This window comes from Chenopodium quinoa, unplaced genomic scaffold, assembly GCF_001683475.1.
Source record: "Chenopodium quinoa cultivar QQ74 unplaced genomic scaffold, ASM168347v1, whole genome shotgun sequence".
Classification (NCBI taxonomy): Eukaryota; Viridiplantae; Streptophyta; class Magnoliopsida; order Caryophyllales; family Amaranthaceae; genus Chenopodium; species Chenopodium quinoa.
Window position 1 is genome coordinate 800127 of NW_018744593.1, and position 15787 is coordinate 815913.

General features: G+C 31.9%; 1 protein-coding gene across 1 annotated transcript; it reads left to right on the plus strand.

Moving 5' to 3' along the window:
• Window positions 1-8903: 8903 nt before the first annotated feature.
• On the plus strand, window positions 8904-11673 carry LOC110699590 (inorganic pyrophosphatase 2-like). Its single transcript, XM_021877093.1, has 5 exons — window positions 8904-9141; window positions 9249-9370; window positions 9514-9718; window positions 10388-10726; window positions 11155-11673. The coding sequence occupies exons 1-5, from the start codon at window positions 9004-9006 to the stop codon at window positions 11341-11343; spliced, it is 993 nt and encodes a 330-aa protein (XP_021732785.1). The 5' UTR covers window positions 8904-9003; the 3' UTR covers window positions 11344-11673.
• The last annotated feature ends 4114 nt before the right edge of the window (window positions 11674-15787 follow it).

Consider the following 15787-nt stretch of genomic DNA (forward strand, 5'->3'; position numbering starts at 1 on the left):
CAGGCTCCTCTTAGGAGAGAAGTGATCATCCGGCTATCTCTGACAGCCTCAAAATCCGAGCCTTAGCTGTGAAGAAGTGCAATTAAAGCTGGAGTTAATGTTCAGCAATTAATGTGCACGTGTGTTTTTATATTTTTTGAATCCCGTTCCCCAGGGGGGAACATCTCCCTTTTATAGGGTCTCACAATGTGTGCTAGTCCTAGGTTTTTGGAAAACCTAGGCTTGACTGGGCTTTCTTGGTGTATGGGCCTTGGAGGGCTGTTTGTCCAAGTTCGCACTCTGTCTGCCACATGTCGTGCTCTGATTGGTCCACTTGGGCCTCTTCACTGAGTTACACGTGGCAGACTCTGGTTGGTCCACGTGGATGACACGTGGCAGGGTTTCATTGGTCCACGTGGCGGGGTTAAATCCCCTAGCCAATAATAATAGTAAAAAAATAGTAATAATAATAATAATGATAATAATAATTATTATTATTATTGTTAATAGAATAATAATAATAATAATTGATTTTTTATAATAAAAATTATTATTTTAAAGATAATAACTAATATTTAAAGATAATAATTATTAATTTTAATAATAATAAATAATTAGTATTTAATAATAATAAATTATTGATAATTAATAATAATAATAATAATAATAAATATTTGATAATAATCATTATTATTATAATAATAATAATTAATATTTAATAATAATATTTAATGATTATTATAATAATAGTGATAATAATAATATTAGTAGTAGTAGTAGTAGTAGTAGTAATAATAATAATAATAATAATAATAATAATAATAATAATAATAATAATGAAATTTGTTGTGCTCTGCTCTGCTCTGTTATGCTCTGCTGCAATCTGCTCTGCTTTGTTGACTCCTGCTTTACTCTATTGACTCCTACTCTACTCTGCACAGAAGCTCAAAAGAACAGGGGCTTAACTTGCTATTGAGTATTAAGATATCATAGTGCTATATTAATTATTTTCTCAATTAGAACCTTGTTTTGTGAGTAAGTCAGATCTATGTCCTTATATTTTGTCCAATGCGACTTTAAAGGTTGTAATATCTTATTTTATTTTATTTTTTAATGAAAAAAAAGAAAAAAAAGTTGTTATATCTTTGTTAATCAATTTTTTGTGCTATGGTCTGGCATCAATACCATTTTCTAAAGTAATTACCAGAATTATCCCTCATGTACATGTGTCGCGTCCACAATAAAAAAATTTCCGCCAAAACTATTTTTTCATTAAAAAATACTTTCTCTGTTTTTTTTACTTGACCTGTTTCTTTTATCACGCTTGCCAATGCAAAACTTTAACGATCAATAACTTTAATTCTCTATAAATAAAAATTATAAATATTATATATTAAGATAGTACTTATTGAGACGAATTCAAAAAGATCGCACAAAAATATATATTTCCTTACATATTATTCGCAAAAAACGGTTCAAGGAGGGGTGGTGAATAGTGTAAAAGTCAAAGCGGGTCAAATTAAAAAGAACGGAGGAAGTAATAAGATGATTTATTTTTTAAAGAGAAGAATTTATAGCCTAAACAGCCCCAAAAAAAATAGAACAATAACAACAACTATAAATAAATAAATATTTTTTATTTGTTTTAAAAATAAATAAGAAAAGTGAGATGACTGCTTAAAAAAAAATTAAAAATAACGAACAATGTAGAGTCATAGTAGATTAGTTTTTTTTTACCCTTCAAATTTCTGAATCAATCCAACTGAAATTTATTGTTGCAAATAGAAAATCACCAAACTAAAAAAGTTTTAATTACACATTAAGATTATAAAATCTTCTATATTCCCTTGAATCTTCATTTGTTAATCTATAAAATGAATTTTTCATTTCCTACTTAAAAAAGGGATTCTAACTCAATTTAAATTCATAATTTGTCAGCAAACTATAAAAATAGAAATACTTTACATCAACGTGTCTCATCTATAATAATTTGATAACGTAAATAGATATTTAATTATATACAAAACCTATAAACAAATACTATGTTAGAGTAATTTATAAAAATATTTTTATTCAATTAATATCCGAGCGTTGCTTGGGCAAAAGAGTAGTGTATATAATATGTACTACATTATGAATTACAAATTCTATTTGGATTTTGCACATGAATAATTATATCTTCAAGTACATGATAAATAATATTAAATACTTCAATTTGGATTTTGGACATGAACAAATATATCTACAAACACATGACAAATAATATGAAAACAACTCGGTCACCTTGATTTCAACCAATGCAACAAACATTTTTAAATACAGTAGCATCATCCATTAGCCAACACAATATATGATAAAATGTCAAAGATTGCATTTAAAAAGAAACGAAGAAAGTATAACTTTCACTAAATCACATAACATGATTATGTAAAATTATAACCCGATTTACAGGCGGCATACTCTTCTTGCTTGATTGAGCCTTTTTCCCAAATATTATTATAAGATTAAAAAAATTAGCCAAATAGTTACGAAAATGATGACTCGTTTCTATGTCAAAAAAAGGGGTGGAGGTTGGAAGACTCGTCAAATAATTGGAATCTAGTAAGAAAGGTATAATTTATGTATGACACAAGAATACACCTTTTACTAAGTTTCTAACAAATGATTGATTAATTTATGGCAAAATCTCAACTTCTTAATAAACTTTTAAATCATCTAGACAAGATCCTCTATACAAGCAACCAATCATTCTTTAGGTTTTGTAACGTACCATGCTCTTCTTCTTTAATTTGTTAAAATAATTACTATGTTTATAGATTGTTACGTTAGAGCATTGCACTTAACCAAACACCTAGAAGTGTGTGGGGGTATCCATGACGAAGCAACATGCCAACAAGTAAAACAATATTGTAACAGCTTATATTATGGATTTCAGCCACATCATTTTCCAATAAGATTTGTCGTACATAAATTAAATTTATTTTTAATCTTAATCTAGAAAAAAATAGACGAGTTATTCAAATCATCATTTATGTTGAATTCGGAATTGTTGAGAAAACTCAACAATTAGAATTAAAATTGTACTCCCTCCGTCCCCGAAACTTCGACCCTTATGGCCTAATTTTAGTTCCAAAGTGTTTATCCCATTTACATTTTAATACCCTTTAATTTGCAATAATATTTGTGGAAAATTAGCTTCCCCATGCAAATTTTACTTTTTCTATATATTTTTATTACTTTCTCTCTCTACTTTTTTGCAATTCCAATGTAAATTTCTCTTTTCAATGTACTTTTCTTAGTTTTCTCATACACTCTTACACTTCCAATTTAACTTCTTAATTCCCACGAAATCAACCCAAAAGGGTCGAAGTTTCGGGGACGGAGGGAGTAGTAAACATTGTACTTGGCTTTAAATAACATTGTAGCTCTAGCAATTAATGCAATTTAGTATTGGTGTTTCCTAATTTATTGAGTAGATTGTACACTAGTGATGGATGGATGATCCACTAAGCATAAAATAAGAAAAACTTTTCCATTTCACAAATAAACAAACCCAAAAAACCAACCTTAATTAAAATGACATTAATTACAAACTAATAAATTAAACAAATATAACGAAAAACCTTGCAACATCACAAAATAGATGTAATTTTTAGTGATTAATGTACTCGCATTTCTAATGAGCTTTACAAGTAATTTCTTTAACAATGAATTGAAACAAATTTACCTCCAAAAAAAAGCGATCATTAGCTAAGGGTAAATTTTAATCAATTAAACTGTACTTCCTCCGTTTTCTAAATATTGTAATATGGGGATGGGACACGGATTTTAAGAAGAGGATAGAGATAGAGTGGAATAAAGATAGAAATTCATGTAAAAAGAAGAGGGAAAGAGAAAAAATATGTGCAAATAAAAAAATATTGCAATATTTGTGAAGCTCCCTAAAATCATAATTGTTGCAAAATTTGTTGAAGAGAGAAAATATTTACTTACAAGCCAGACATCCTTTGAATTGACCTCCACTAATATGTTGCGGAATTTCATCTTGGATGGCTTGTGTTTGATGAATAAGCATGATCAAGGTGGCCTTGTGTATGGAGTTGTCCATAGAAATTGTAATACATTAATTTTTTATTTTTATTTTTTTTTATTTTTTTTTTAAATTGCATGATTTGATGTTTTACATTTACTAATGCAAAACTTTGAACATTAATATCTTTAATTTAGTTGTATTAAATATTACGGAGTATAAAGTTTTGATATTTGAAAAGTATAATTTAAAACGAATGTGATAAAATCTCACATGACTATTTTTATACTTAAATGTAAAACACAACAGATGGTCGAATAAAATGTGTGAATCTCTACCTTTTAAAAAGTATGAGAAACTCTTATGAATATTGTTTGGACAATTATACCCTCAAAAATGTTTATTTACTTATTTACCCTCATTAATGTTAATTGCCTTATTTTTTGAACTCTTAATTAAAAATAGTGTTCGGACATTTATACCCCTAAAAATATTTTTATACATATTTTCCCTTATTAATGTTACTAACAAAAGTTGTGAATTAAGGCAAACCGAAAGAGCAACCCGAACATAGGTAATTATGACGCGCGCGTTAGCCGCCCTATTAATGAAAATTTTCAAATGGCGCAATTTAAAAAAACGGAGAAATGAGTTTTTAAGTTAAATTTGATATAAATAAGGATTTTTGATTCCATGAGGTAAAGTTTCCAAAATTGCTTAGTAATGATCCACTAGTGAAATCTTCTATTCACAAAATCTTTGTAAGACCCTGTTCACTTCACCTTAAAATAATAAAATTCAGTAAAAAATAAGTTTAGTTCAGTAATAATTAGTTCAGTTCAGTAAAAATAATTCTAGTTCGGTAAAAACCAATAACTTTAAAGAAGAAAAATAATAGAAAATCAGTAAAAATAATTTCAGTTCAGCAAAAATAATTTTAGTTCAATAAATTAATTTCAGTTCAGTAAAAATAATTTAAGTTCAGCAAAATTAGTTTTAGTTTAGTAAAAATAATTTCAGTTCAACAAAAATAAGGTGAAATAAATGGGGCCTAAATCTTAAATGTATTCTGGTGTAACTAATTAAGTGCTTATAATAACTTTTTTTTTTAAAACCAGCCCTTCGATGATTTCAAATTAGGCCATGTTCACTTCACCTTAAAAAAAATACTCCGTAACATTTAATAAAGTAATTTCAGTTCGGTAAAGTTCAGTAACTATAAAAATGAAATATACTCCCTCCGTTTTTAAATACTTGCTCCAGTTTCCATTTTCGGCCGTTTTTAAATAATTTCTCAATTTCCTTATTGGAAAGCTTTTATAATATTTAATTCATTTCTCTCAAGTATTGGACCCAACATAAATCTTTTCTTAATTTCATATTCACTCTCCTCCAATCCTCTCAACTACTTTTGCTTTTTACAATTTTTTATTCTTGTACCTACCCCACTACCTCCATATTTTATTACTTTATCAATTTTTTCTTAGAACTCCGTCATAGAGAAATGAAACAAGTATTTAAAAACGGAGGAAGTAATAAAGAATCAGTAAAAATAGTTTTAATTCAATAAAAATAAGGTGAAATAAACATGATCTTAGTAAGAATAGAATCTTAGTAGCACTCTATATATAACCACCAGAATACCATACTCCATGTCCCATAACACGTATGTATTCCGACCTTATCATCTCACAAGTGAATCTCTCCTTAAGTGCAATTGTTGGATGGTAAAGTAGGTACAAATATGTACACTGTACACCCGCTAATTCTTTTTGTTCTTGGCTCATTAGATTATTACTCCCTTCCTTTTCATATAATAGTTCCATATGAAATCAATCACATAAAATAAGAAAAGAAGAATATTTAGAATCTAACATTAAAGTACAAAAACATTTCATAATTAGTTTTGCCTTATTTAAATTTTTTGATTTTTTTTGGAAAAGCATCAATCATAATTGCATAATTCAAGGGAGGGATTTCCTTAATTATAGCCATGTCATCAATCAATTAATTTAACCAATCAAAATTTAATATGTATAAAATAGGAAATAAAATCTAAGTTAAAAGTGGATTACATTCAATATGGGTAGATTTCTTTTAAACGCTCAAAATAGTATATGAGACTAACAAATAGAAACAGAGGGGGTATCATATTTGCAATTTTTACTAGTTATTATTATTATACTTTTTTTTTTAAGTATAAGCTTGTGTGAAATTAGACCTACGACATTGACAATTTGCTATAATAATTTAAAATACATTATACTCATACTAATTTATGATAATATATACGCTATTAAACATGTGGATATGAAGGAATAACAAACAATAACTATGGCCACAAATTAATGGAAACCTTATTGGCATATGCTGCATGAAGCAAAATCCATTGTATGATTCCAAAAATAAATAAAAATGGCCAAAGAATAAAACAATGTTCCCCTTGAAATTGAAATTGTGAATATTGTTTTGTCAAAAACAAAAGGAGCATAAATCCTTTGGTGGTAGTGAGAAGTGAGAACACACAGAAAACCTAAAACTTAAAGTTAAGATACCAACAAATGAAACGGCAAGAAGCTTCCTTCAATTCCATGGAGAAACCTAAAGAATATTCTACCTTTGAAAATTAATTTGTACGTAATTTGGTAAGGTGCGATTCAAAGTAGGACATCCAAATCCTCAAGTATATTCCCTTATACCCCCTCCTAGTTTTCTTTTATGTAACCAATCACCATCACAAAAACCCACCCATTACCTCGGATTAATACTCTCGTTTTAATGTTTAATGTAAATATTAGTTGTGATACCATATTGTTATATTCCTTTACAAAAAAAAAAAAAAAAAAAAACAAAAACAAAACCATATTGTTATTTTAAAATGATTAACACGTATTATAGTTTTACATAATTTAATATAATACGAAGTGGTGATATAGTTTAGTCGTCTATAGGTTTAGGAAAAAAAAAATTTAAGTAATTTTTTTTTCATCTATCTATTATCCGACCTGTTAGAGCAACTTTAGTGGTCGTAGATAAGGACTTGCTTGCAACTTTAAATAGTCTCTATCTATTAGGTTGACCATTGGAGCTAGAATATACGATTACCTTGGCCAAACAAATTCACTTGGTCTTATTTGCTTGATTAAAACTTGCCAAAAAGAAAATGCTAAGAGTAAATTAGTAATTCAAATGAAACAATAAATTAATAATTTAAATAGTAAGCTAAATAACTAACCATTGGACTCAAATCAGCTAAAAAGATATTTAGCCTAAAAACTTATGTGACATGACAAGCTAATTTGATAATTAATTTGCCATTGAAGTTGCTCATAAACCAGTTTGTGGTTTTTTTTTTTTATTAATCTTTTTACCTTTAATTGAATAATACAGAGAAAATAAAATGGAATTTCATTAAGATATACCAAGGGACTAAGGGAGTAGAAATCATATACTCGTATAGAGTAACCAAATTTGTTAACGGAGTACTCAACATACTTAAAATTAAGAGAAGGTATTGGGTGCGTACTGCCGCACGCAAATTTGGTGCGGCAGGCTTGACTGATATATTTTACTTGTTGGTTGATATGTTTCATTTGTTGGCTAATATTTTTCATTTGTTGGTTAATATATTCCTTTTATTGGTTGATAATTTTTTTCTTTTTATTATTATTTTTTTTATTTTTTGATATGTTCCTTTTGTTGGCTGCTATCAGACATCAGTTGGCTAATGTATTTCTTTAGTTGGTTGATATCTTTATTTTGTTGGCTGATAAGTATATTTTAATTGTTGGCTTATATGTTTCATTTTGTTGGTTGATGTGTTTATTTTATTGGCTTACCTATTGCTTTTGTTTGCTGATTTCATCCTTTTGTTGGCTGATATGTTTCATTTGTTGGCTGTTATGTTCCTTGTGTTGACTGATACGTTTTTATTAATGTCTGATATGTCTCTAATATTGACTGATATAAGACATCAATTCGCTGATATATTCATTTTAATGGCTAATATACGTCAATTGTGACCACCCAAATACGAAATAAACTCTTTTAAGTTTTTCAAGCCTCAACTGATCGAACCTACTCTTCTCCTTTGTTCCTCGCTTCCCCCTCATTTCCTCCTCACTAAATCAGTCATTAAATCTGACCCTTAAATGCATCTTCAATTGAATTTCATAAACCCCTTCAATACTGAAATTGATTGTCCGCCCACCCCTCGCCACGCCGTTTTTGCCGTTGTTGTTCAATCCTATGCTAGGTCGCCGCCCACAAATCCTCAGCCACCATTCTCACGCACCACAAATTGAACCCCTTGTCTTTCTTCGCTACCATCTCCTCTACCTTAAGCCGAAGCCGCACCACCACCACCACTACCTTAAGCTGCCGCTGCCACCATGACGCCATTAGCACCTCCAATTGTAAGTTTTTTTTTTGCTTTGTTTGATTTAGGGTTATTTCCGACATTGCTGCCGCACGAACTATTGGGTTCGGACTGCCACACCCAATAATTTGTGTAAAATTAATCAATGTTAAGAATCCACTTAATCTAAATTTTTGTATTTTTTTTTTAATAAAGATTACAAACCCACTTAAGATTAAATAAAAACCCTTAGATTCAATAGGTCCAACTCATCCAACGGTTAAAAAGCCCTCAATAAAATTGATCCACGGCATCAAAAAGCTGTACCAGAAAATACTAGATTAACAAAAAAAACGTGTAATTAATTAATTTTGTAAACCTAGAAAGCTGGAGTCTTTAATGGCTCGCCTTACAAAGACGCACAAAAACGTAATATTCCTGGGTATCAAACTATTCTTGTTTTTGCTTTCAAAAAAAAAAAAAAAAAAAAAAAAAAAACCTATTCTTGTTCTTCAAACTATAAATACCCACTAAACTTCTACTTTAGTACACAACTAAATTTAGATCCATTTCACCATTTATTCTTTTAAGAAACCCCAATTTTCTTTTTTCAATAGTAAAATAAAAATTCTCAAGAATGGAAGGAATAATTGTTGTCTTTGATTTTGATAAAACAATTATTGATTGTGATAGTGATAATTGGGTTGTTGATGAATTGGGTTTTACAAATCTTTTCAATCAACTCCTTAATTCCATGCCTTGGAATACTATGATGGTTAGTTCCTCTGTTTTTATTTTTAATCCTCTGTTTTCCTCTGTTTTTTAAATTTTTTTTTATTTTTTATGTTGAATTAATTCTGAATTTAATATTTTTTTTCACAGGATACATTGATGAAGGAAATGCATGTAAATGGAGTAACAACTAATGATATTGTTGAAGTATTGAAAAGAACTCCAATTCATCCTCGAATTGTACCAGCAATTAAAGCTGCTCATGCTGCAGGGTATGTTAATTTTTTTTTTTTTTTTTTAAAAAAAATCAAATATTATTTAACTAATTTATTTAAATTTTCCGGGTATTATTGAAATTCAAAATAAAGAATAAATATCGGGATTTAATATAATTTTTAATTTTTTAATTTTACAGGTGTGAATTGAGGATAGTGAGTGATGCAAATACATTCTTCATTGAAACAATATTGGATCATCTTGGGTTGAGTGATTATTTCTCGGAGATTAACACAAATCCGGGTTATGTTGATGAAGAAGGAAGATTAAGGATTTTACCACACCATGATTTTACCAAGTCTCCTCATGGATGTTGCAACCCCTGCCCTCCTAACATGTGCAAGGTAATTTACGGTATTTATTTACTCCCTTCATTTTATATTATTTGGTGGAAGTTGAAAATTTTTATTTTATTTATTTTCGTTAAATTTAAAATTTTATTTTATGTGTGGGGTATTTGTAATTTGGTTTTTACGGGTTGGGATTGGTCAATTTTAGAGGTTTTTTATTTTATTTTTTAAAGATATATCAAGGGGTATTTTTGGGTTTAAAAATAATTTCCAAGTGTGGGCCAAAATAATTTAATTAAAAAAAAACAGTACGAGTACTTGTAATTTGGTAAGTCTGATTATAATGTAAATCGTACACTTTGGTGGAAAATCTAACCACATACAATCCAATTTATAAAATATTATATGTTCGTATTAGTCATTTAGATGCTGATTTTTCTAAATATTATTAGTGTTTGGTGTATATTTTATTTTTTTTATAAACATATTATTTCTTCCAAAGGGTATTCTTGGACTTTAATGGAATAAACTCTCCAAATGGTAGACTTAATCATTCTCAATATTGTGTTTCCATATGGAGGGTAAAGAGTAACATGAGTCATGTGAAAGCAATAATACCATGATTTTCTATAAATCTCTAGATTCATTATACTTGCATCATTTATATTAATTCTTGTTTATAGTTATGTAGTTATTTATTTGTACTATTGTAAAAATTTGCAGGGCCTAGTGATTAAAAGGCTACTATGTGAGCATGGAAACAAGAAATTCATCTATTTAGGAGATGGAATTGGAGATTATTGCCCTTCTTTAAGACTTAGAGAAAGTGACTATCTTATGCCAAGGAAAGACTTCCCTGTTTGGGATTTAATCTCAAACAATCCAAAGCTTATCAAATCCAAAATCCATGAATGGACCGACGGGGCCGAATTCGAACGAGTTCTATTGTCACTCATTCAAGCTATTATCACCAATGCTGACGCCAATCAGTTCTTCAACCTTGATTGCAAATTCGAGTCATTGCCAATTTCGTCGCATGATGCCATGCCTCAAGCTCTTCGAGTACCTATTTAGAAACTTTTTCTTTTTTACTTCATGTAACACTACTACTAATAGAAAGGGGAGGGTGGGAGTAAAAACCCTTTTTGTCAATGAAAATTAAAACTAATCAATAATCCCTGTTTTTATTTATTTTTTTTTTTTTAAACCTTTTTTTCTTTTGGGGATTGAACCTTAGGTTTATGTATCTTAAAAAAAATGTATCTAACCTTTGTTGCTCATATTATGAAGCAACTTAATGAATGAAATATACCCTTTTAATTTTGTGTATGCTTTCTAAATTTTTCACAAAGAAATCGACTTTGTACTTATTAGGTTACTGGTTCAAATCCCCGTCTTTCTATTTCCTGAATCACTTTGAATGAACGGATCTCAAGTCTTACGTATCTCATAATCGGTATTTTAATTAGTGTTTGTCTCATCACATGCAGGTTGGACCGCAGAATAATTGTATAATGCATCCATATAATCCAAGATCCGTATCTTTCGGCATCTCAAAGAACAGGATATCAAGGGGTTCACAAGTGAAGAAACTATTGGGACAAAATCAAATAAGCATGCTACCTGTACCAGCAAAACCAGTTTTAGGAGGTTGTTCTTCACTTTTACTTGGAGTTTGATGTAATCACGTTTTTTATGTGTGGAAAGGCTTGAAGTTAAGACGTGTAAACCTCATAACTTCATATACACTTTTCTGCTTTTTCTTTTGGTTGTCTTTTTGCCTTTGTGTTTCAACTGATTTTTGAATTTGAAATTGATTACTCCATTTTTAGTATATCGAGGAACTTTTTAGAGACGGAGGGAGTAGTTTGTAGTACAATTGGTTTTGAAAATAGAGCCGATAGTACGGTTGGAGATTATATATACTACCTCCGTTTTTTTTATTATTTGCAACAATTACTAAAATTGGGTGTTTCGTATAATTTGCAACAAACAATTTTATTTCCTTTTGTAGTAAGTTTTAAAATGGTAAAATTACCATATTACCCTTATAAAAAACTGATTATGTACTAACCTACTATCTAACTATGATTAATAAACCCTATAATCATACATCCTAACTTAATCATTCCCACCAAAAATCAGAATCACCTATCTATTTTTTCTTCAAGAAATCAGAAACCCTTCACCTCCTCACCTACCATATTCAATGTATCCCCCAACCACCTCCATTAATGACGACTCTCTTCATCTGGTTTGTTTTCCATATTCCAACGCATTTATGGTTTCAGATTTTGAAAGCTACTTTCGAACTCTCTGTGTTCTCCCAAAACAGTCCCTTTTTGCTTCTCTATCTCTCTTTAAGTTGAAACCCTAATCTTTGTAGATCTTGGTGTTCTTCTACTTTCGTCTTAAAAAAACCCAGAAAAATGTGTTCCCCAAACAAAAAAAACCCAGATCTGGGCGTTGTTGCAACTTACAAGTGTCAGCGACGCACTGGGAAGATGTGATTGATTGGGACCCGTTCTGCTACTTACCTGGATATGAAGCGTAGGACAGGTGGGGGTGCGAAGCTTGCTCCATATGACTCTGATGAGGAGCGTTGTGATGCTAAGATATTAGATCTGGGAAAGGTTGGTGAGGGTTCGACCAAAACACCTCCAAAAGTCATTGTTCTGGACAGCGATGACGGTGAAGCCCCTGTTGCAGCCCTTTCGCTTGCGAAATCCGTTGAAGAGGGGGTGGCTGAGGTCAGATCTAGGGCCAAGGAAGCTCTCTTTGGCAAAAAACGTGAGAGATCTGAGTCCCTTCCTGCTGAGAGCGTTGAAAACAATGCGCCGTAACTGCTGTCTCCAACTAATCAAGCAGCGTAACTCATTTCTTACCCTAGAATTAATTGATTCATAGTTTTTATGTTCTCCTAGTCTTTGATTTATCTGCTGGGTTTGATTAATTTCCTGATTTGAGGTTCTATGGTTGAAATGGTTTGCCTTGATTATAGTGATTGGCTAGTAATTGTTGACTGTTATTGGCTAAACATGTGGAGTGGTTGTACTGATTTGTGTTCTGTAGCCTGATTTGGATTATGGTTGGCCTTATTTGGGTCTGTTTGGTGTGTTGACAGTTATTGGTAGTAAGTGTTGCATAGTGTTGGGTTAAAAGGTCCTTTGATGACCTATTTTGTGATTAGTAGCCTAATTATGTTGTGTTTGCTATGTTAAGAATTGTTCAGATTCATAGTAGGCTGTTGATGGGTGAATTAGTGGGTTGTCTGAACTGATTTGTGATTAGTAGCCTCAGTTGCATGATGGTTGCCCTAATTATGCTGTGCTTGCTATGTTTAGACTTGTTCACAATTATTGTAGGTTGTTGAATGGTTGATAAGTGGGTTGTCTGCACTGATTTCTGATAATTTACCACACTTGTAAGCTTCTTAACCTAATCAGGTGTTGTGTTAAATTATGTGTGATAATTTGCCTCATGTGGTTTGAACTGTTTCCTGGCTATTTGCCTCATTTGATTTGTGAATACTTGGAGGCTGAACAAACTAGGCATTCCAAAGGCATTGGGGTTAGTGATATGGTGAATGATGATGAACTTGTGGCCTGCATGTGTGTCCCTGTGTGAGTCCTCTTATGAACTATCTGTCCCTATGTCAGCTAAGAGTCCCTGCCTGTGTTGTGTGTGCTTGGAAAATCCATGTGATGAAGGGACTCATATGATACAAAAAATTCATAAGTTGGAATTGCTCCAACAACTTCATATGAGAGTTGTTGTTAAGGGAACCACTTATGCAATTTATGTGATAAAAAAAACCCCCGTCTAATGGATTGATGTATCAGTCTGTGTTGCACATTTGATGCATATTATGTGTCCCTAGTTGTAAATAAACCAACCACAATTGATATCATAAATTCTACCAAAAACTTTTACATTGTCCAAATAAAGGTAGCTAAGACTGCCTTACAATATTAGTAGGCATGACTTAAAACAAAATACACTTAACCAATGATTGTCATAAAATAATCAACAACAAAAAAATAGAAAACATCACATACTATGTTTCTTGCTGCTTCATTGCTATTCATTGGTTATGTGTGACAGTCTCACTAAAACCTTCTTCATGTGTCTGACTTGTGTTCAGTCTGCATCAACTTGCATGCCTTCATCTTCTTCATTTCCTTCACGTGTTGATATGAAAATGGTATTGAGGTAGTCAACAGCTTGTTGATCCACCTTGCTGTCCACCTGTAATTGCTCTGGCAGCAACCCAATCCTTTCAAGCCTTTTCTTCCCTTTGTGTGGTGGGGTGAAGTTATTCCCTCCTAGGTGATTGAGTATTTCTTCCATGCATCATTGTAGTGTTATCCAACAATGTTTGTTCAACACTGGGTTGAACAACTCATAAGCGTCTGTTACCCTGTTTATGAGTTCCACTAAGTTCTTAGGGAATGATTGGTATTGTAGTGATTGTATTACATTGAACAAGCCTAGATCTAGCACATTTAAGTATGGGGACTAAGGAGGCTGGTATATGAACTGAATATTGAATCTATTTGACTGACAGGCTGACACAAATTCTTCATCCCTTGGAATTTGATGAGGTCTGGCATTATCCCACTGAATCCATATGTCCTTGGGTAGATGGGAAGGCCATTTAGCTTTGATGCCTGGAATGACATTATTCAGTTGCATTGCCCTTATGTCTTCTTTGTTGACATTCTGTGTAGCCTTGATTTCTACAACACCAGCCTCCCTGTTTTTGCTTTTTTTCTTTGATGTACTTTCATACACAAATGGAAATATTCCATACTTTCCATCATGTAATACTGCTCCTTGGTGGTCAAAAATTGGCTTCCCTATCGCTTCCATGAACATGCCCTTCACTTTGAACCTTTTGGACTTTTGGCACATATATGGGTTAGCTTCATTTGGTAGGAGGTAGAACCTCCTAGTTTCTGGGTTCAAGTAGAACCATTTTTCATCAATGTGGACAACTTACTGCATGTCCACAAACTTAGGGTCCCCATTGTCTGTAGCAGGCAGTAGATGACTTAACACCCATTTCATTCTTGCTATCTTGTGGTTGTCTGTCAGATGTGGGTGATTTGTGCTTGTATGTGTTCTGAGTCCCCCTTGTTTCTTTAATTTATGGATGGTGACATGTGAGATTTTTAGAGCTGCTCCATAGCTTCTCTCAGTTGTCCTCTTGTAAAGAGGGACTGATTGTAGAAACTCATCTGTGTACTCTCTTGGTTTGGGTCCAGTTTTGTCCAGCTTCTTGCTTCTGACATCTATCACATTCCCCATTGCCATTTGGGATTTTATGTCTGTGAATAGCCTCTGAATTGTTGACCTGTGGACATTAAATTTGTTTTCTTGCTGTGTTAAATATCCTCTTGGCAATTCCCCCCCCCCCTCTAGCTTCAACAGATAAGCATCAACAAGTTGCCTTTTCTGGGAAACAGTGAGTTGTTTTCTACCTTTAGGTTGCTCCATTCCACCTTCATGCACATTAGTGTTCATGTCATTGTCCTGAGTCCCTTCCATGGTGTTTGCTTGACTATGTCCCATGTTGTTTTCATCGTTTAGCATCTGATCAATGCTGAAAAAATCATCACCTTCAATTCCTGCCATGTTGCCTATACTGATGATGTTGAGTTCCCCAGATTTCAGGTCTGGTAATGAAGTGAGAGGGATTTTTTTTTTACTGTTGTGCTGTTGCTGAACCAGAGAATCAGAAAATGATGCTGCAACTGACGTAGGATTATTTAGTTTTTGGATGTTAGTTAGGACTAACTTTTGGGAAGAAATTTTAATGTCTTTAACTATTGGATATTTTGTAATGAATGTATGAACTGAATTGAAGTGTAGGTGCTGTAAATACCCCTCCTTGAATGAAAAATTCAAAGGGGGAAAAATTTGGGTTATGTCTGAAATTTTGGAAATGGAGGAAAAAAATTTCGTGGGGCTTTCATGGGAAATGTCCCAGACTGTCGATGTATTTGGGGGTAAAAAAATTTGGGGGGAAAAAATTGGCCCCAAAATTAAATTTGGGTCTACTCATGTATGACACTTTCTCTCTCCAAAAAAAAAGGACAACTTTCCCTCCCTTTTTAATTC

Excerpts from the sequence above, each read along its gene's own strand:
- LOC110699590 (XM_021877093.1), top strand. The coding sequence starts at position 9,004 with ATGGAAGGAATAATTGTTGTCTTTGATTTTGATAAAACAATTATTGAT. Across the intron at positions 9,142-9,248 it reads TGCCTTGGAATACTATGATG|GATACATTGATGAAGGAAAT; the intron begins GTTAGTTCCTCT and ends TTTTTTTCACAG. Across the intron at positions 9,719-10,387 it reads GCCCTCCTAACATGTGCAAG|GGCCTAGTGATTAAAAGGCT; the intron begins GTAATTTACGGT and ends AAAAATTTGCAG.